Source organism: Pteropus medius, unplaced genomic scaffold, assembly GCF_902729225.1.
Source record: "Pteropus medius unplaced genomic scaffold, Ma_sr-lr_union100, whole genome shotgun sequence".
NCBI classification, from domain to species: domain Eukaryota; kingdom Metazoa; phylum Chordata; class Mammalia; order Chiroptera; family Pteropodidae; genus Pteropus; species Pteropus medius.
The window spans coordinates 34,709,339-34,730,841 of NW_024355205.1; the positions used below are offsets into that span (position 1 = coordinate 34,709,339).

Consider the following 21,503-nt stretch of genomic DNA (forward strand, 5'->3'; position numbering starts at 1 on the left):
CAAAATTTATGATAATCCACTTGTCAACAAACAGGCAGTGAAAAGCACGTTTCCCTCGCTCTCATCCACCTAGCACAGCCACACTTTAGAATCCTGGCCCGCGTAACAGGCAAAGAGGGGTGGTCACGCTGGTGATTTCATTTGCGTTTCTTTTCTTCTTTTTGACATTGACCTTCTTTTCACATGTCTATTGATCCTTGACATTTGCATTGCCTCTTTTGTGAATGACCCGCTTGTATCTTTGGACAATTTTTCTACTGGGGAGTCTGTCTTTTTCCTACTCATTAGCAAGAGCCTGTCCTCTGCATTTCATATTTGTGAGTGGTTTTGTGTGTGTGTGTGTGTGTATTCGTCAGTGAAATGTGCTTTGAAACTGACATAATGACCGAGCACTGGATTTAAGTGATCTTTGGGGGGTTTATTAGGGCTTCCTCTCAACCTCACACTGGTGAGGAAGTGACAAATTCATAGTGGTTTCATGGTCGATAGAGCGGTGTTCCCCTAGGGAGGGCTGAGAGGCAATTATTCAGTGAAAGGGGAGACGGGGGAAAACTGGCCAGGAGACAACATTGGTAAAACATTTTGCAAATAGAAAGAGATCCCAGAAGGATGAATCACAACACTGCCAACTCGGAGAGACGAAATGGCAGGGCTATTTATATTGCTCAGGTGGAGAGATGAACACGGCCTCACTCATCGGAAGGAGCATGGCCAATTTAGGGGTCCCTGCTCCCCCGTGAAATTGGAAAAAGTGGAGAAAAGAATAAAAATGCTTTGGCCATACAAAACTGTCTGATAAAATCATATCGGGGCTCGTCACTCTGGCATCTGAGGAATCCTCCTGGCGAAAATGAGTCCCACTGCCCTGTCACCACCTTCGGCCACCCTGGGGACACACGCCCTGGTGCTCCTCTGGGAGCTCAGTGGTGAGCAGAGTAAGGCGTCATTTATCTCAGAGTCCGGTTGACTTGGTTAACCTATTAGAGCTGGGCATTTAGCCCAAGGGTCACATTACCCGGACATTAAGGAAATGGATGTGGCAGTCGAGGAGATGCTGGCACCGTGCGATGTGACAGCGGCACTTGCCTTGCCAGCCCCATGAGCCATACCGAGCAGGTACCGGGGCTGAGTCTCCAGAACAGGGGTCTGGCAAGTGGGGCCTCCAGGGGAGGTCACAAAAAGCTGGTTCTCCAGGGACAGCATCTACTTCAGTTGGCTTCGCCCTGGACAAAGCAGGTCCTTAAATCAGCCCCAAAGTTAAGAAACACAACTAGGACCCATAACTTTGGGTCCTGGACAGATGGCGAGGGAGCAGTGACCAGGGCTTTGGAGTCCAAATGAGCAAATGGCTTAGGTGAACATGGGTGAAGGTGGGGGGTCTCTGGTGGAGCAGAGAGAACCCCTTTCACAATGTCAGGTGACTTCTCTGAAGCGTGCTCAAAGCCCAGACTTTGGGGAGCAGGGATCTTAGTTTCCTGGGACTGTTTCCCTCTGGGGTTCTGGTAAATCTCTGAGCCCTGGGCTTTAACCCTCAACACGTAAAAAAACAAAAAACAAAAAACAACAACAACAAAAAACACATGAGTACACACGATGCTTCAGGTGTTTCACAGAGGCCAATTTCCCAATTCATATGAACCATTCCATGAACAATTTCCCAGTTCATATGAACCTCCGCCTGTGGCATGGGAGGCAGTGGTGACGCCCGGCAGGAGCAAAGGCAGAGAGTGGGCATCCTGTGAACACGGGCTCCGCTCACTGCATGCCGGCCTCCAGCCCCTTTCCAGTTTCCTCATCTGAAGCAGCCACAGGACAATGTGGTGGCCATGGTGGCCTCTAAAGAGGACAAAGCCAGGTGCAGCAGCTAAGCCGAGTACCCTGGGCTGGGGTCCCAGTGCCTGCCCACGCCCAAACATCTTCACCGAACCTTTGCTCTGTGCCGGGCACTGTGCTGGATGCTGAGGGGATCAGGGACAGATAAGGAGCCTTGTGTTTCAGGAGGGCAGGCTGAGATTTGTGACACTCATCTCTAACGTCCCCAGCAGGGAATGGAGGAGCAGTTACGGCAAGGCCTGGGGTGCTTCCATTCACTAAGCAAGCACCCTCTGTAGATCAAACAATTTCCCAGTTCATATCGGTGTTGGTATTGTCCCACGTGAATATATGCAGTTGTGATGACAGATTACATGTTTAAGGCTCAAGTCGGTTTTCACTTATTGTTATTATGTGTGTTCTCACCCCTCCCATTCTGTCATGGGAATCGTGAACTGTCTGAGGTCCCACGTCGTGTTGATTGTGAGAAAAGTTAGGGAGCAGCCTAGACCGTGGTGGGCGTGGCCATGGCGGTGATGGGCGGGGCCATGGCGGTGGGCGTGCCCGCGACGGTGGGCGGGGCCATGGCGCTGGGCAGAGAGGCACCCATGAGGCTCCAGCAGTTAAAACTACAGTGGAGGTCGCAGCCAGGGAGGAAAAGCAAAGGACGCTGGCTCTGCTGAACGTGGATGGCGGGAGGAGCACGGCTGGTCTGCGTTCAGTTCCAAGGAAAGCAAGACCCTGCCACCGCCATTTAACCCGCGCAACGGCTCTGAGCCCAAGACCCCCACGTGGTCTGGCCCTGGCCTCTACAGGCTGCCCCGCTTCTGGTGGTGTCTTTGCCCAGTCCCCTCATATTCTAGTGCTGTGGCTCTGAGAAGGTCATTTCACCTCCCCGTGCCTCAGTTTCCTCGTCTGAAAGTCTATTAGCGCCACCTTCTTAGAATTAGTAAGACTAAGGACATGAATACATGAAAAGCACTTAGGATGAAAACGATCCGTACCCCCCAGTTTGATAGCAAGGTGTCGCAGCGCGGAGGCTAAGCAGATGGCTTTAGGGCCAGGTGGCGCGGGGTTTGAATCCTGACCGTTCCTTCCTAGCTGTGTAATCTTGAGCGACTTTCTTAACCTCTCTGGGCCTTAGAGTCCTCACCAAAAGCATGAGGATAGTAACTGTATTCATCCCAGAGGGCTGTTGTGACAAATTAACGAGAAAATAAATAGCTCAGCAAAGCCCCCAACACATATTAAGTGCTATATCAACAATAACTTACTAATTTTGTTTTACAGATGAGGGAACAGAGAAGTCAAGTAACTTTCCTGAAGTCACACAGCTAATCAAAGGTGGTGCTGAGACTATGAGGAGATCAGATCCCCAAATAAGGGAGAAACGTTCCCTTGTTTCTCTAAAGTATTTTCCTTACTGTAATGAGAGCGAGGGGAAGTTTCTTACTCAGCCAGGATATTCCCATGAGGCCATGCCAGCCCTTTCTCAATCAGCCGACACTGGAACCCATCCTGGTTCAGGGAGAGGCTGATGCTGGTGGTGTCATTTTGGTTCCGTATGGATTTGCTGATGCACCCAGGCAATGATTCTGGGGAGCGGTTCTGCTGTCGCCCAGGCTCCCTGGGGAGGGGTGGCCCTAGTGCCAGGCCAGGCCAGGCCTTCTGGCCCTGAGGAAGCCTCTCGCCTGCTCAGGCACAGAGGTCGCGTCCGGAGGCCCATCTGTCTGTGCCCAGAACGCAGACAGAACAGCGCTCTCTTTTAATGCTTCGCTAAACACATCATTCAGACGTTACGAATGCTTAAAAAATGTGTCCCCCCCAGCGTTCCCGCCTCGTCCTTATTCCTCAACCCCTGTTAGCCTCTTTCAATTCTCTTACATTTCTCGCTGTATATCGTGTTTATAACCGGTTCGTCTAACTGTAAAGTGTGTGCGCGTGTGTATGTGCTTTCGTGTATGTAGGTATGTGCGTGCACACGTGTGTGAGTGTGCATGCATGTGTGTATGTGTGTGCAAGTATGTGAATGTGTCCGTGTGTACATGTGTGTACATGTGTATGTGTACATGTGTGCGCGCACATGTGCATGCATGTGCGTGTGTGAGTGTGTATGCGCGTGCACATGTGCATGCATGTGCATGTGTGCATCTGTGTACATGCATCTGTGTGCATATGTGTGTATATACTGAGCACTGGGCAGTTTCTCTCCCTTCTGTAGGGAATATCAGCAAAGCTGTGAAATATCTCCATGGAAACCAGGCCTCTGCAGTGCGGAACACGTCATCAGCAAGGGAGGCGGGGTCTAACGAGGCAACTTAATGAGACATAACCACATGCGGGTGTACAGTGCCACGCCCTGTCCTCCGACCCCTAACTAGCTAGGGGCATCCCCATGATGACAAAATCCTGTGTTTTACCCCATGAAAGCTTAAGTGTGCGCAGGCTCTGACTGCCAAACAACTTTTGGTGGGTTCACCACTCCCCATCTTCCCATGAAATGTAGGTCTCTATAGTAACCTACAATACAGTCCATTTCAAAATGATCGTTTCTCCATCACGATAAGATGCCCCTCCCCCAACCAGGTGCCCTGTAGGTCCCTTGTGTGGTCATCATGCTTTTTCTCTTGTTCTTTTGTAACAATGATATTTTTCAATCCGTTGAGAAATAAATGTGATTTCAAGAAGCAAAGTCTGACTTTATTTTTAAGCTTTTCCTCACTCTCTTCCCCCTGCTCTCCCTTAGAAGACGGGAACCAAGGCTTTCAACAATACACGCTCCATCTTTTCCTGCATTTCTGACAGGGATCAAAAGAGTTATGAATCCTGTTGGTAAGAGGTATAAACTAATGGATAGTAGACGCTGAGTTTTGTTAGAAACTTAGAAATATTAACAAATGGGCTAAAACATATTTCATGAATTCAAAACATTGAATCCGCTGGTATATCACTCTCTCTCTCCATTACTACGCAAACTCTTTTGGTATCATCATAATTGTCAGAGTCTTTGAACAGTTTTCCAGATTATCTGGTTTCGCCCACATGGGACCATCTGGGTATTTACCTTCAGTGGTTCTTGTTTTGCTTTTTGTTTATAGTCTCTTTTGTCGTCATTCTGGGTTTTACTGGTAGCAAATAGTGTAATATTCCAAATCTCTTTCCATTTGATTGACCATTTGCCTGGGAAACTCTAGAAAAAAAAATGCACGATCAGGTCATTCGAGAAGAAAACCGTGCTAAGTTGTCTGTGATTTTGGAATTGAAATCAGAGTGTCATTCCTTCAAAACTTGAAGTGGTTCTTCTGTTTGCTTCTTAGATGTCTTAACTCCGAGCATTTGAAAACCATCATTATTTATTACTAGAGTGATTATGGCAAGGGATTACAGCTTGAGAATGTGTGGAAATTGAAATTCCATTTGACAAATCTGAAAGGAAATTACATCTTTAAAGAAAAAAGTCTGAAACCATACTCCCTCTCAAATAATATACTACTTACAAAATTGTGTGGTTGTTCTTTTTAGTTAATTTGTCAGTCTTCTTAAAACTTGGCCTTTTCTTGTATTTTTATGTTACTGGTTCTGATGAAAGTAAAGACTCCTAAAAGAATGCAAGTACACCTTTCAAAATTGCCAAAAGTCGGTTCATTTATCTTTTTATATCTGGTCGTCAAGAAAGCCAGGTCACCAAGAAGTCATTAATTAAATTCTAAGTAATATTCTCACCAGAAAAACCTGGAATCCATAATGACAAGAAAGTAGATTGAAAACCCACCTACATTTCTAATTTCACATGAATGAAAGCAATATTTCTTTTGCTTGGGAAAAAAGAGCCAAAGATAGCTTTAGGAATATATCAGAATTCATAATTATGAATGAAAACAAATTACCTAGTTAAATTCTCAAGGAGGTTTTCCTGTTTGGGTTTTGAAAGTTAAATTGTCAGAATTTTACCTGTTTAAGGCTGTTATTTATCATTTGGTGAGGGAGAAGTTGAAATATTTTACATATATACTTAAAATCTGTTCCCACCCTAACCGAATGGGCTACAATTCAATTCTGACACTGACCACCTAGCAATGGCATCAGATGCCACAAGTTAAGGGCTCAGGTCTCCACAGCACTGTCCTTACTTCAGACTCTAGATGTATGTTGGGGTCCTTAGACAACACACACTTCCAATCTATATTTCTGACCCTACTTTTGGCTATAAATATGGGGTTCCCATGACCCCCTGAGGTTCAGGTATTGCTAGAATGAGTCACAGAACTCAAAGTGCTACCCTTGCAATTATGGTTTTATTACATCACATAGGTGAGGTCTGGGAGGAAGCACAGAGCTTCCATGCCCTGTCCTCTGTGGAGTCAGCGCACATCACCCTCCCGGATGTCAGTGGTCCATCAACCAGGAAGCTCCACTGAGCTTAGTGTCCAGAGTTTTTATTGGGGTTTCATTACCTAGGACGATTGTTTAAACCATTGAACACATGACTGGGCTCAATCTCCAGCCCCCTCCTCCCACTGAGGTCAAGTTTGGTAGTTCTAGTGACCAGCCCCCAGTCCCCACCCAAGGAGCTACCTTGGAGTCTGCCACGAGTCACCTCATAACAGAACAAAGGAAATTCCAAGGAGTTTTAAAGCTCTGTGCGGGACAAAGACCCGATATGGTCTTTATTACACTATGACACATACCTGATGGACAGACAAGTCACTCACAACTCCTGCTCTTCCTGCCCCGATATCGGGCATACGCTGCTTAGCGCACATCGTCACCAAATGTGTCACTTTCCCTCTAGAATTGTCGTCAAGTGCCTAATCCTTTACCTGGTTCTTTGGCCTGATTTCTGCCAGAATACATCAAAATATCACGTTTTCTAAGTTGCAGTTTTAATGGATTTTATTCTTCTATTCCACCTCCTCTCCCACTCCTGACTTTTATGTAAAAAAATGGTTCCGTCGACATAGAAATTCGAAGGCTTCTACTTCAGGCTTACTTCTTCTGATTTTTTCTTTTTTGCCCCTCCATCTAGGGCCAATTAAACTCACCAGTAGTTTACTTCAGCAGCATCATTGACAAAATGAGATTTTTCTCTTATGAAAAGAACTATGGAGTCTAGGAAATTAAGGCACCATAATTTCGATTTGAGGACTCCATGCTTATAGGAAAGGCTTCCAGCAGTCCAGACTCAAAAATAGATATCCTAGCTTAGAAGGTCACAAATTGATAGGAAATATGGACTTTGCTGGAAGTACTTTTTTTGTATTAAATAGTTTGGCAGAGTAAAGGCTTCTCACACATGGTGATTTATTGGCCTATAAAGGTTCCTGCGTTTTAGTCGCCACAACCGCTGTTGCCTGGTCTTGTGAAGATGTGACTAAATTTGTTCTGTCCTCAGGACATAAGATGGGAAGTAATTATTTTTTTAAAAACTGAGGTCAAAGTCATATAATGTAAAATGAACCACTTGAGAGTGACGACTTGTGGCATTTAATAAGTTCACAAGATTTTGCAACTACCACCTCTATGTCGTTCTAAAACATTATCTTCACCCAAAAGGAAACCCATACTCGTAGGGCAATTACTCCCTTGCGGAGAGGGTGTTAGAGACGAGAAAATGTCTTTCTTCGCTCTGGATGTCTCGGCTTTGGATGTTGGCGTCCACGGACGGCACTGCTGGAGCTGGCTCACGCAGACCAGCGAGCAGGGGATTTTGTGAAGAGCGCCATCTCCCTGGATTGGTTTCTCTCTTGTAGGACATAAATCCCACCACTGGTCTTAGTTTTCACTGAGGGATGGCCACTTCGTCTAGGAGCCACCGAGCCAGGCTGTTTCTAAGGAACATTTACAATTGTCTTATATGACGGCTCAGGTTATTTCAGTGGAATTAACACAAAATGGGGCTCGTAGAAAATAGCTCATATTTTGGTCAATTCGACAGTGAGTGAGTGTCAGGCCGATTCCAAGCTCCCAAATGATAAATCCACTGGATCCCCTACGGGCCGGATCAACTTCTTCTGAATCTCCCTTTTCACGCTTTCGTAATCTTTATAAAGAGGTGACTGTGAGACGAATGGGATGCTGAAGTGGAACTGTTTTTTGTTTTGTTTTTGTTTTTGTTTTTTAAGCAATCATCTGTTTTATTTTAAAACATGTCTACACCGCATTGAGCATCAACACAGATGTGACTAAGGAACCCACAGTCCTGTCGCCAGCAGGCAATGGGTCCGGTGTACGACTTAGGGTGGACCGTTATTTTTCACAGTGAGACAAATGGGATGCTGAAGCAGAACATCCACCTTCGTGTTCACTTCCTACCGCTGCCATAACTCATTTCTAAGACGTGGGTGGTTCAAGTCAGAAATCTGTTCCCTCCTAGTTCTGGAGGTGAGAAGTCCAAGACCAAGGTGTTGTCAGGGCTGCTCTCTCTCCAGAGGCCCTAGAGGGAGAGCCCTTCCCAGCATCTTCCAGCCTCTGGAGGCTGCTGGCAGTCCTTGGCTGGTGGGCTCATCGCTCCAGTTGTCAAGGCCAGCACAGTCCAGTCTCTCTGTTCTGCCTTCACACGGCCAGCTCCAGGGCGTGTGATCAGATTTGCCTCTGCTCCCCTCTAATGAGGACACTGTGACTACATTTAGCACCCACGCGGATAATGCAGAATAATCTCCCCAAGATGAGATCCTTAACTTAATCACATTTGCAAATCAGCTTTTTTTCCATCCAAAGTCGCAGTCACAGGTTCCAGAACTCAGGATGCGGGTCCCCTGTAGAGGTCTTTGCCCACAAGGCCTACTGCAGGAGCTAAGCAGATTCCCTTACTTACTACAGGGCATCTTAAAGCCTTCATTACAATAACAGGCACTGGGGATCTCAAGGAAAGGGCGCAAGAATTTCCTAAACTTATTGAATCACCAGCACCCTTCATCCACCTTGCTTTTTAAACATTGATTCTGAGGATATCATGAAACTAACATCCCTAGGAATATACTTCAGAAAATGTTGGTCTGTAGGATAACTTACAAACTTCTTAGCTGGCATTCGACGCCTTGCTGACCCCATTCACCATGCCCAGACATTTCTCTTACTATTTCCCTCCTTCAAATGTCCAGCTTTAGTCAACACATCCTGATCACTGTTCTCCAAACACACCTGTGCTATCTGCCTCTCTAGTTTTCTCTGAAGAGAAGGATCACTCACTCCATCCTGACCATCTGTGCTCCCCACTGTCCCCCTAAACAGCAGCACTGTTACCTGCTTTATTCTCCTATTGAAAGTCCTTCTCCTCCTAATGAAAGTCCTTAATTTCCTCCAAGGCTCAGCTTTCCAGGAGCCTGCCTTGGTCCCCCAAGAAAGAGTCTCTCCCTTTGCAAACCTCAGCTTCAATGTTGAGGTACCCCAGGATCAATAACGACCAAGTACGGAAATGTGCCAATCGTTACTTTTTTGTTTTACCATGAGCAGATTCACGATTATCCCTATAATCATCTTGTTGCCTTTCCAATATGGACAGACAGGGAGGTGAATTACGACATAATCTTGAGATTCCGCTGGGAAACGAGTTGCTGTGAATTGAACTTCATCTAATTTTGTGCCTTGGTTGAAAAAAACAAAAAAAGGAAAAGTGAGGTCTGCAGGTGAACCCCGCTTATCTGTGATTTTCTCATCTACTTCTTATGACACGGCAAGAACTCTGCCTTGTCGTCCGAAGTAGCGTTGAACTTTTTATGTCAGCCTTCAGGCATGGCTCTTATAACTTACCTTTCCTCCCTTACACTCATCGTGACGGCTGGTAAGACTTATGATTACTTGGTTAATTATTTGGGATGGATTCACCCTTGATTTAGAAAAAAAAATTCAGATTAATTTTTAGGAGGATACAGGGAAGAATCACGTAAAATGATTTTGACGAACATAACTCTGGATTTACTCAAAAAATATCTCTTCCTTCCATGATGATCCTGGAGTAACGCGTACAAGTCCGATGGGAGAAAATGGTAAGAAAAACTTCTCTACGGAGAGTCTCAGGGATGCGTCTGGCACCTTTTTATTACAACCATGGAAAGAGAATGTGAATCGGACTCAGGAGGAGAGTGTTCTGGATTTAAAAATTACCCAGACTTGTTTCTTCCTATCTTACTGAGAGCGTTCTCGTTGAGAATGTGTGTCGGAAAAAGGACCGCAAAGGCACATCCCCATAGGTTAGAGACTCAGCAATTCGGAGGAGGAAATCAGTTGGGGAAGTGGATTATTTAGGAATCAGCTCACACCGACCATTGGGTTCTTTCCTTTGATTTCACTGGAAAATTATTCCCAGGTGAGAGCTAGCGCCACAATCTGAATTAAACAAACACCGCCTAAGAAAAATATCCTAGCAACCAAGAAAGGAGTGATGTTGGTTTGAGTCTGACTTCAGGAGGTCAAAAACGAGGCTGATCTCTCTTAATTCTGTGAGCTGGACTGTGTGAATCCAGGAGGCAAACGTCATCAACGTTACCTCTCTTCCAGAGGAGGGCATGTGATACCTGGAGGGGAGCATCTGCGTACGGAGTTGAAGGGATTACCGATATTTAGCATTAAAATCCATAAGTCGACTCTAGCAACAATGAAAGTTCAAGTGCAAGGTGCGGTGTTGCTGCTCAGAACAAAGGTGCTGCAGGTCACAGACGCCTCATATTAAAATTCCCAAAGTGGCAGACATCGGTCAACAAGAATTTTTTGGTACCTAATGTCAACTTATACAATCGTAGAGCCATGACATAAGCTTTGGAGTTTTAAGAGAGGTGAAGAGAATACAGGGTGACAAAACTCGGCAACACGAATGTACTTATAACGGGCTTGAGAATAGGAAGTACGGTGAGGTATAGGAATAATGAGTTTGATTTTTGTTTTTGTTTTTGAGTACCTGAGATGGGACAATTCCTATTCTAAATGCTTTATATGCATTTAAATAAACAAACAAATACATAAACAAATAAACGAATGAACAGAGTCACTTTAAAATGCAGCTGAGTTGCCATACCAGAGGAGCTGCCTTATACCGTCTTATACCTCAAACATTCCAAGTGTTGTAACAGGGCTACAGAGTAGCCTTTGGGCTGGGCCTAAAGCAACACAGTATCCCAAAGAAGTTTTCAAAGATAACAAGAAAGCAGTTATTGTGGTTATCAGACTAAGGACTGCGGACTGAAATTTAAAAACATTGTTTAGCATCACAATGTTAGCTTATGGACGCCGATAGCCATGCCTTCCCTTCGACCTTCCCTCCTACTGATGTAATTGTTCTAATTCCCTTTCTCAGAAACGCCCCTGGCCTTTGTTTCCTTACGGGAACACTATTTGGGCTTCTGCCTGAATTGGTGCCTCCCGAATAGCTATTCTTAGTGATCTCAGATAAATGTCTGTTGCCTCTCACTTTGAAAGGCCTTTTATTTTTAGGTTATCATGCATTATATATTAGCTTTCAATGTATGAATGTGTATTCAATGTACACGTATTAGCTTTCGATGTACCTATTAGCTTATACATGTATATATGTATTTAAATGCGATCCTTCACACCTGTTTATGCGCATAAATACACCTATTAGCTTGTACATACATATACGTCCGGCTTTCTGTACGTTACTGAAACACTGTCGCTTAGTTGTTAAGCTTGGATGCAGAAGCCCAGAGAAGAAGGGGGAAGTCACTTGCAGGCGGGTTCGCAGCCGAAGTGGCTGAGTGGCAGGCAGATCCGGCTCTGAGCTTCAGCAGATCACACTGGCTGGCATGTAGGCTCCCCATGCACGTCGGGGATGTTTTGCTAATTGCGTAGAAACCTTTATGAATGCAGCTGTGGGCTGCAGAGCGACGCTCTGAGTCAATATTTAAACATCAAGATGCCTCCCCACTTCAATGCCTTGGAGCCTGAAATTTCCTGTCTTGCGAAGGAGATTAAATCAAAGCAGAAAAGCACACTAGAAATGTAGGCAGCGACGCTTTCGCTGTGAACATCCCCCTAGCTCATTTCCCTTGGCGAAGCAAAGGCTCGGTGAAGTCTGGGAGCGACTCTCCCACTGGGTGACAGAAGCCAGGTGCTTCCCCAGCCGGTCCCCCTCTTCTCAACAAATTCAGGGAGGGACAGGGAGCTGCTGTCACAGCTCACACACCTGTCACCCAGGAGGAAGAGCAGAGCTGGGAGGGGGAGGGCTCAGCAGCCGGAGCCAGGACGAGTGGGTGCCAGAGCACTGACAATAATTCCCTGAAGGGTTCTGTTCTCTTTTGCTGGGAATGTAAATGAGGCAGAGGGTTGCACCAGGTAAAAAGTAAATTTCTACACGCAGGGGTTTGCATCAGTCCAGGCCTGAGAAACCCCTCCTGCACTGGCCCCTCGGCATGGGAGGGTCACTTCCCCAGACCCGTGGCTGAGCTCTGGGGAGCTTAAGCTGCTCCCTCTGACTAGCCGCCCCCTCACATCTCCAGGGTGTTGTCTTAGACTCAGCTCTTCCTAGACAAGCGCATGGTCACGTCTGCTCTGGGCTGGCCACGCTTGCTTGCTTGTCCTCTGTTCCCCACTGTCTGACCTTTCTCACTGCCACGCCTCTGGGCAGGGGACCTTTCTCTCTGCAACCAGAAGAACGCTTGAGACCCCAGATACCAGCCCCCCAGTCTGCACCGGGCGTCCCCGTCCTGGCCGCCAACACACCTCTCATCACCCGCCTTCCTTCACGAGCCCTGTCGTCCTCAGTCCTCAGAGGCAGGAGGAGGGGCTCCGGCCGGAGGTGTGAGGAGGGGGAGGAGGGAGGGGAAGGATCATGAGGAGGGTGGCAGGTGGTGGGAGGGTGGAGCAGGCTCTCAGAGCCAGGTGGCAGCATGTGGGAGGGAGGGAGGGCAGGGCAGTGAGACGGGGTGGCAGGTGGTGGGAGGCAGGGAGGGAGCAGAGTATGTGTCAGGCAGGAGAGTTTAACAATGTGTTTGTTTACTTTTTTTACTTTGGACTGGAGCAAAGGCAAGTGGGGGTGGGCCTGTTTCCTGTTCCCTATGGGAGCGGGGCCCCCAGCTCAGAGAGGTGGCCCTGCACTCGGGTCTTGAGGGGGAGCTGTGGCTCCTCCATACCCTTGGCTGTCACCTGAGCACCCCACTGGCTTGCCAAAGTGGCCTGAAGAATTGACCTGCTGCTGGGCTGCGTGTGGGGTTGGGGGAATGACAGAGTCAGGCACAGACATTTGGGGAGCTCTTGGGCCCAGTGGATGGTGGCGGCAGCCTGGCTCACTGTTCTGCCTCTGGGTTGCCCAGCTGGGCTGGTAACGCCGTGACTCATGCCTTGCACAACTGCTTGCCAGGCGACTGCCTTCTGTAAAGGCAAAGAAAAGGAGGAAGGACCAAAGTCCTGGTGATCCGGAAGAGAGAGGAAGACACCCCGTGACACACCGATGACACTGAGATTAGGGTGCTCCCGGAGATCAGTGCAGAAGGCCCGAGAGGACATGGCTGCTCCCTAGCTGGGATTCACACATCAATGGCTCGAAAAGGCAAACTGAGCGAGAAACCTTATTATTCAGAGAGCCAGAGGCCAGGTCCTAAAAAACCGCTGTTTTGCAAAGAATGACTTTCCTGCTGGCTTCTGGGGGAACCGGGGTCTCCGCCTCCTCGCCCCGCCCACTTTCCGCCTCCGCCGATTCTGCCGGCCCCAGGAGCTGTCATGGTGTTTCCAGCTCTACTCCTAAACATCATCATGTTGGAAAAATCGCTTCATCTTTTTGAGCTTCAGTTACGTCATCGATACAATAGGAATCCCGATGGCTCGGTCGTCCCCAAAGTCAGGTGGCCAAGGTGGAAGGACTGTCTTGGTGGCCTCCAGGAGTGATTCGGGTTGGCCATCCTGCAGTAAACAAGTAGAGGTGGAGGCCGTAGGGTGGACTGCTATAGAGACCAAGCCCGGAGGCGGAGCTGCGACCCCCTGGCGACCGGCCATTGCCGTGGGAGAGGGGGCCCCGCTTTGCTCTCCTTCTCCTGCCTGGTTTCATTTGAGCGGTGATTCTCAACCTCTCCACCGGGGCTGACTTTGCCCCAGGGCAGACTTAGTAAATCCGAAGACATTTGGTTGTCACAACAGGCATCTAGGGCACCGTAAACTTCCCACAACGCACAAAACTTCCGACGAAGAATTACCCAGCTCCAGATGTCAATGGCGCCCAAGTGGAGAAATCCCGCTTAGGTCTTCCCAGTGCCGGACTGAAGGGGTGGGTGTCAGAGCTGAGCTTCTCACCGACCGAGTCAGGGACACTCATTAGAAGGCGGGGGGGTCAAAGTGGTCTCCCAGGTGTTGGAAGGAAGGAAAATGAGTTTGAGAAAACAGACCTTGTGCCATTCCCATGTGCCCGAAGACCAAGTAATAACTTGCAGAATATCAGGCTCCTGAAGATGAAATTAATCACTCATTGTGCTGTTCTGAACAGTGCCGGGTGTTTCTAGCGATAAAATCCTTTGAATTACATGCTAGTCCCGGGGATGGCAAGCGGGGAGTTTGCATTCTTCTTTAGAGCCGGCCGTTAGGGTGAGGCGCCTGGGCAGTAAGTGCAGGCGGCAGCAGGTAGGAAGGACAGAAGCAAGGAAGTCCCCACTTTGAGGGACATCGAAGATGGAGAGGGGTGATGCTCGTGTCCATGGACATGTGGCTCAGGCCATTTAGCTGCACAAGGACCGCAGTCCACTCCGGGCTCCAGAGCTGGGGTCTCTGATTTCAACGGAGCACCCCCATCATCTCAGCCAGGAAGCAGCAACCTTGAAGTTGAAATATGTCTTCCAGTAAGAACCAGCGTGTGCCTCCGCGAACAAATAACAGCTTTTCAGAGGAGCACAGACAGGGGCTGGCTCTCTTCCGTTTTGGATCAAAGGATGCCGGTCTGCCCAACGGTGGGACTGGAGTGATACATCGTGTGGGCACCGAAGTGCAATCAGATCTCTGCCTAGCTCTGCATCCCACGGCTCCTGTCAGCTGGCCCCACCCCCCGGCATCCACTCTGGTGCCACCCTCTCCTCAGGTTATCCCAGGAATGAACGCCCAAGAGAGGAGCCTACATCGGGGCTGAGTCGAGAGCCAGCCCGGTGAATGTGAGTGTGGGTGGTGATTGAGAGACCCCACTCCCAGGTCATGGGGGGACGAGGACTGGCGGGCAAGCAGGACAGGCCCATGGGTTTAACACAAAGCCGGCACGCTTCCGCTCCGCCAGTGTCGGGAGCCCTGACGCTGCGGGCATGCCTGCTCTCCCAGGCTCCTGGTCTCGGCTGTTCCAGCCTGAGCTCCCTCTTCTTGGGGGTGAGGGGTCGTTGGGAGCCATGGTGGCAGTCATTTGTGGACTATTCTGGTCTCCCTTGGACTCATCCCGGCCCCATTTGTCCTCAGGTCCCTGCCTCCTCTTCCCCTCTCAGCTGTCAGTCCCAGGGGCCCCTGCTGGCTGTTCCTGGCTCCTGACTTCCAGATGGGCTTAGGCAAGGGCTCCGCTGGGGAGCCTGGAGGCTGGAGCAGTGGGGAGAAGCCAAAGTTTTTCTCTCCCTCTCTGGAGGACTCGCTGGCAGCAGTCACATCTCCAGGGTGGCTCCAAGTGGTCATCTCCCTGCCACCCCTGACCTAGGGTCGGCGGGGGTCCCTGCCACTGTGAACGAGTGGGTGGTCTCCCTGTACTCTGGCCTGGCTTTTCGGCATTTCCAGGACACAGTTCAGGGGCTCCGCCTTCTGGTTGGAGCCGGCCCGATGTCCTCCTTCCAAGCCTGGGATGGAATGGCAGCCCTTTCCGCTTGTGGGTTAGACGTGGCTATTGACTTTGGCTAATGTGACCAAAGCAGAAGTGAAGTGTCACTTCCGGGTGAAATCTTAAGGTGCGGTGTCAATATGCCATGTTCTCTGTACCCCACGGCAGTGAACGTGAAAACACAGGTGGAGATGGAGCCTCTGAGTGCCGGGGCCCTGGGCGACCTCCAAGTGCCAAGTGCACGGCCGACCAGTGTGGACAGGAAATACGGCAGAGAAATAAATATGCGCGTGCATGTGTGCGTGTGTGTGTGCATGCTTCGGCATGCGTCGCACGTGTGCACATGTGCAGGTGTGTGCACGTGTGTGTGCTAGGTCACAGAGATCCTTTATTGCTGACTGCAGCATAACCCTGCCCCGTTTGAGCCCTCAGGATTGGAGGATCCTTCCCCAAGTCACGCCGGGACTGCGCTAACAGCGCCTCCAAACGACTGAAGCCTGCACCCTACAATCGTGCCTGCCCTCAGCTCCACACGCCCCCATCTGAACCCCGTGTGCCAGGGGCTCCCATCACTCCTGCGCTTCCCGCCGTGGGGGCTCATGGAAGCCTCCGCCGGTCCCCTCCCCTGAGCTCACGGCCCAGATAGTGTCCCCGTGCCCTTCCTTTCCTCTGCCCCACACCCACTGGTCACCGCCTCGTTCACGCACTCAGGTCCGCCCTCATCTGGCCCTCGAGCCTCTCAGCTCCTGCTGCTCTGGCTCCTGGCTGCTTCCGTGGGTTTCGCCCGGACCTGAGGTCCACCCGTGAGGCCTTCCTGCCATTGTTCTAAAGTGCCGTCCCCTCACCCACAGGACAGAACAAGTGCCACACTCGTCCTCTGACGATCTGACTCTGGCCCGTGTGCCCCGCCTCCTGCCGCCTCCCTGCCCAGCCCTCTGCTGCTGCCACATCAACACCTCGCTCTCTCCCTGGCGGGCCGTGTCCCCGCACCTCCCGGCCGTGTCCCCGCACCTCTGACATTCCCCTTGCTGCGTCCTGGGTCCTGGCACTCACCTTCCCGCCGGCTGCCTGCTGGAGCCTGTGTCCTCGGTGAGCCTTTATGATGAGCCTTTATGATGCTCACGCCTGCGGGAAGGAGGGCCTCGCTGGGCACCTCCACGGGTGGCCCCTGCAAGCTGCATTTCTTGGCACTGGAGCTGGTGGTCTCCTGCCTCCGTTCCCCCCAAACGCTGCACAGGGTATGGGCGGGGACCCCTCTTTCCTATCCATGCACACCTTAACACGATGCCAGAGTTATAAGAGCTGCTCTACAATGAGGGAATAAATGATTAAAAAAAATAACCCCACTGTGCTTTAATTGAGGTGATTTAATGTGTAGTGATCGTAACTGGTTCTTGCCTCTCATTTCATTCGACATTAGAAAATTTCAGATCTGAGCTAAATGTGAGCCTTTTCTTTACTTGTAGAGGGAGGAATTCCCTCGACATCAAAGCAGATAGCTGAGACCTCTAAGTGCCTTGCGACACAGGTGCCTGGCTCTGGGTGGTGCGGGGGACTGTGGCCGCCTCCTCTGTCCTGGCTGGGGAAGGACCATCAGCCCCGGAGCCGCTGCTGATTATTTGAAAACGATGGCGAGTAACTGTTCTCTTCCTGTGCGGATGTGTTAGTTACGATATCCAGGTGGACTATGCAGGAGGGGACAGCCTGGGTAGTGACTTGTGAGGGAGACCAGAAAGGACACTCTGGTTGGCAAAGAAAACGCTTGGGGCACGCGTGCCTGAGAGAGGCTGGACAGACGGTGACAGAGCAGTGGGAAGTCCGCTCCTCTGGCCAAGATGCAGAGTGAGCTGCGGCCGGCCCCCTGCCCCCCAGTGGCCACCATCGACTATAGCAGTGACACACGGAAGACGCGCTACTGATGAGGACAGGAGGCGGAAGCGGGGCTCCCAGAAACCCGGGGAACGCAGGGTCCGGGGCCCCCACAAGGGGCCTGCAGCCTGGAGAAGGCGTCGGAGCCAAGCCTGCCTATTTGATTCTAATCCATATGGTTAACGGCCCCGTGGCGAGACTTCCTTCGCCGTGTTTGACACGGCCCAGGTGCTCAAGGCGTGTGAGAGGCGCTGCATCAGTAGCCACCGCCACGAGCCCAGGGACGACAGACATTGATGCGAGAAGAACCTACAAAGCTCCTCTGCGCACTGTGCCCCAAAGGCCGACGAGCGGCGGGCATCGGCACAGCTCCGGGCCCCTCTCGTTCGTCGCCGCCTGACTCCGACTCCAGGGGCCGCGACAGAGCCTGCCCGCTCTCTTGTCACCTCTAATGACAGCACAGTGCGGGATCTGGCTTCCTCGGCTGGGTCACCGTCGGTCTATTTCTAGACGGGGACGGGAGCCGCCGCTCGGGCAGGTGCAGCCGCAGCCGCAGGTAGTGGACAGGTGACAATGGTCACTGTGGGAGAGCACACGGCGATTTCCTCCAGGGCGGGGCTTCCGGCTGCGCCACTGGGGACAGGGCGTCTGGTGGTCTAAGTATGACAATATCCCTTCCCAAGATGCCAACAGAGATTAAGAGGACCGAGGGCACTGGTAAGAAATCACTAGCCTTGGGGAGTTGGATGGCCACAGCTGGTTAATGTGAGTGTGTAGCTGACTAATCGCATTTTATTTGATTTATTTTTTATTTTTTATTTTTTGTAGCTGACTAGTTTTAGACCCTACCATCCACACTCCTCCTTGACTCCTTCCCTTTTTGTGGGCTTGCTCTCTCTTTGCACCTTGCGATTTTATCTCTTCCCTCCTTAATAGCTCCTTTTTAGGTCTTTTTCATATATACAGAACATATTTTTTCCTATGTATTTTTCTCACGTGTAATTTTGCTGTTCCTTTCTTCCTGTTTTTTCCTCTTTATCATGCTCCCTCCTCGATATTTTGAAATATTACCTTGCATTCATTTAAAAAGTTGCTTTAAACGAAACATTTAAAAGCCTGCTAATGTTTTTGTGTCTCCTGCATGCCCTTTTAAAAAGTGATTCAAGTTGATTAACGGCACATGATAGAAACACCCCTCGTGCCTGCTCCAGAGGCTGAAGAGGACACCGCATCCCCAGTCTGGTATCTGCATAGCCATCGGCGGCAGTTGGACCCCTAAGGTGACAGGAGAGGACTCGAGCTGCAGTTCTAGCTAAGCTCAGAGATGCTCAGGGAACCAGGTGGCTTTTTCGTGGCAGTTTAAGAAGCAAAGTGTTTACCGTCTCTGGAAAACCATTCGGTGTGTGGTGTCCTGGGCATTCGCGGTCTCCCGCTTGTGTCTCTTTCCTCCGGTGGCCATGGATTTGATGTCCCCATCACATTTGTTGTGTAGTAATTATATGTTAATCTTTTGCTTAGCCTGCTGATAGAATCTCCTTACGTAATTATGCATGTATTCCCTTGCAGATTTCCCATGCAGAATAAAGGTATAGTTGTATATAACATTATTCACGAGTCTAACTTCGATAAATGAGTCTAACTAACGATAAAATATGTATTAGTATCGACCACACGATTAACTTTCATGGTGAGCGCCTAGAAGAGTCCTAACTTATGTCATACGTTTTATAATGTTCTTTATCTTTGTAACGAGCAATGGATTGGAATGTTGGGTATGATTCCATGATCTGTTCTCAAATTTTAAGTTTCCTTGTGCATCGAACATACGTATGTGATCTTTTTCATAAAGACAAAGCAAACAAAAAGAATGACAGTGTCCTTTCATCTCTCCAAGGGTTTGGAATTCAATTTTGGCAGAATTCTTTGAAGCCAGTGGATTTCACAGATCAAAGTCATTACAGTTACTGCAGAGGCGAACCTGAAACCTAAGACCAGCAAGTCAGGAGCCCAGTCCTCACTCGTTCTGATCTAAGAGCATCTGAATCCACTAGAGACAGAAAAGTTAAAATACCTTTATAGGAAATATTGACCAGGAGGTCTCCTACAGCACTCTTAAAGTTTTATAATTCAGTCAGACAAGTTAAAAAAATAACCCTCACAGAACTAGAATATCGATCTGACAAGGGGCTCATCCTAGGAATGGTTACCACCATAACGAATGTGCGGTGCTACCTCGTTTAATTTGCTCGTACAGTCACGCCTGCGTCCACTGACAGCGGGGCCAGGTTCTAAGCTATGACTCTTTCTAGCATTCAGAGAATCTGTGAGTCTCGTGCTGGTGACCTTGGACTTAAGAGATTAGGGCTGTATCTGCTAATGTGCTGTGGATCGCGAATTAGGTGGTGCTGTTCACGGTCCCACTTCATATTTTGATGATGCAGCTTGTCAGTTTTGCAATGGAACTGGTAACCTCACTATGTCGTTCATTCAGGTCTGGGGAAAACATACCCTGTGACTTTAAGATCCTTTCCCCTACAGAGAACCCTGTTTGGGGACCCTCAAGCCAAAGTGGCGAATCCTCTGAACACTTTTCAGTCTGCTAGGCTAGTGACAAAGAAGGATGGAGAGGGGGCAGGGATGGAACAGGAACGGGAGAGGAAGAGAGACAGCAGATATGGCGGGCAGCGTTCCTCACCTAGTCCCTCTGAGTCATCGCTCACATGGTGAAACCAGGCAGGGGTTTTGGGTCGGGAATTAAAGAAATGCAGGGTGAAGAACTTTTTGACATTATTTTTTCTTGGGGCGGAGGGTGGACCTTGGAGGATAAGCGTTCACTGACTGAGCTATGAAAGAACACTGATGTTTCAGTGATTTCATGATGGAGGGATGGTAGAAGGAGGAAGTAGGGGCCCCGTTAGGTGTGAGCAAGATTAATTTAATTAGGTGTTCATGGCTTGATGATAATGAGGAAGCATTTGCAGGCTTCCCTTGTGACTTTCAATATGAAATCTATCACCAGGAACAATGTATATTTTCAAAGGGGAAAAAACTGCATTGTCTATTTATTTCAAATGCACGTGGCCTTTAATATTTAAACATCAACATACAAAGTTGCATTTCTCAGTTTGGGGGAGGCTTTATTTTAATTGCTTCTTCTCTCTTCTTAAAAATGTGTATCTTGTTTACTTAGCTTAAGAGTTTAGAGCATTAGACCACTAATCTATACCAAACCTAAATGATTACAAAGTAGCTACACCACAAGCACTCCAGTTTTTGATAGTTCTGTCTGAAATTTCTAAACTATACCTGGAAGTTTTAACGATCACAAACCATTCTTTCCTCTCTTTAGATTACCCAGCCTGTGCAATATTGGCACATAAAACAGCTCACCTGGATTAAGCCTAAAAGTCAAGTCGAAATAATTGTGGGTCTTGACCCCCAGAGCACTGCTACACATTAAATCCTTTTCGATTTTCAGCTCCATACGTTCAGTAACAATTTCATCACAGAATTTGACCCCACACAAGATGGATTTTGAACGACACATAATGTAACATCAACACAATGCGATACGTATCAAATAGACCTCCGTTAGCACAAGAGCAAAAGAGAAAGACAAATCGTGTGATTTTTCCATTCAAAACCAAAAATAAAGAATAAATTTCAAGTTACTCACTCATGGATTCTGTCAGCTTGGCCATTGTTGTAGTTTCTTCTTTGTGCTTTTCCTGGAGATGGGAAGAAAAGATGATTTATGTAAAAAATACATCTTCGACATGAATTAATACGATGGGTCGGTTACGGCTCTCTCTCCCCCTTCTCTTTCCTGTGTTAACATTTGGTCACCAACGATGAAATGAATTTAAAAATCTCACATTACAGCTATATGATCAAAGAGTCACCGAAAAGAGGTTTTTTTTTTAGGACATTAAAAAACTCGCCACCACTCTTGGAAGTAAGCGTCTGCCGCACTGATCTTGGATATATATAATTGGTGACGCACGACCAGCTCCCGGAACCTCTTTGACACTGGTGTTCTGACAGTCATCTGCCAATCCTCTGCTCTCTATTTTCTCCTGTTGAAGCTTTTCTGGTATTTTTG

At 48.7% G+C, this 21,503-nt stretch overlaps 1 protein-coding gene across 1 annotated transcript in view; it reads right to left on the reverse strand.

The window, feature by feature from the left end:
* The window catches only part of KCNJ6 (potassium inwardly rectifying channel subfamily J member 6), a 137,893-nt gene extending 116,766 nt beyond the window's left edge, over nt 1–21,127 (reverse strand). Inside the window, exon 1 of the mRNA XM_039857689.1 lies at nt 21,078–21,127. Coding sequence (XP_039713623.1) covers nt 21,078–21,102 — 25 coding nt within the window. The 5' untranslated portion in view covers nt 21,103–21,127. The remainder of the gene's footprint in view (nt 1–21,077) is intronic.
* Nucleotides 21,128–21,503: the final 376 nt, after the last annotated feature.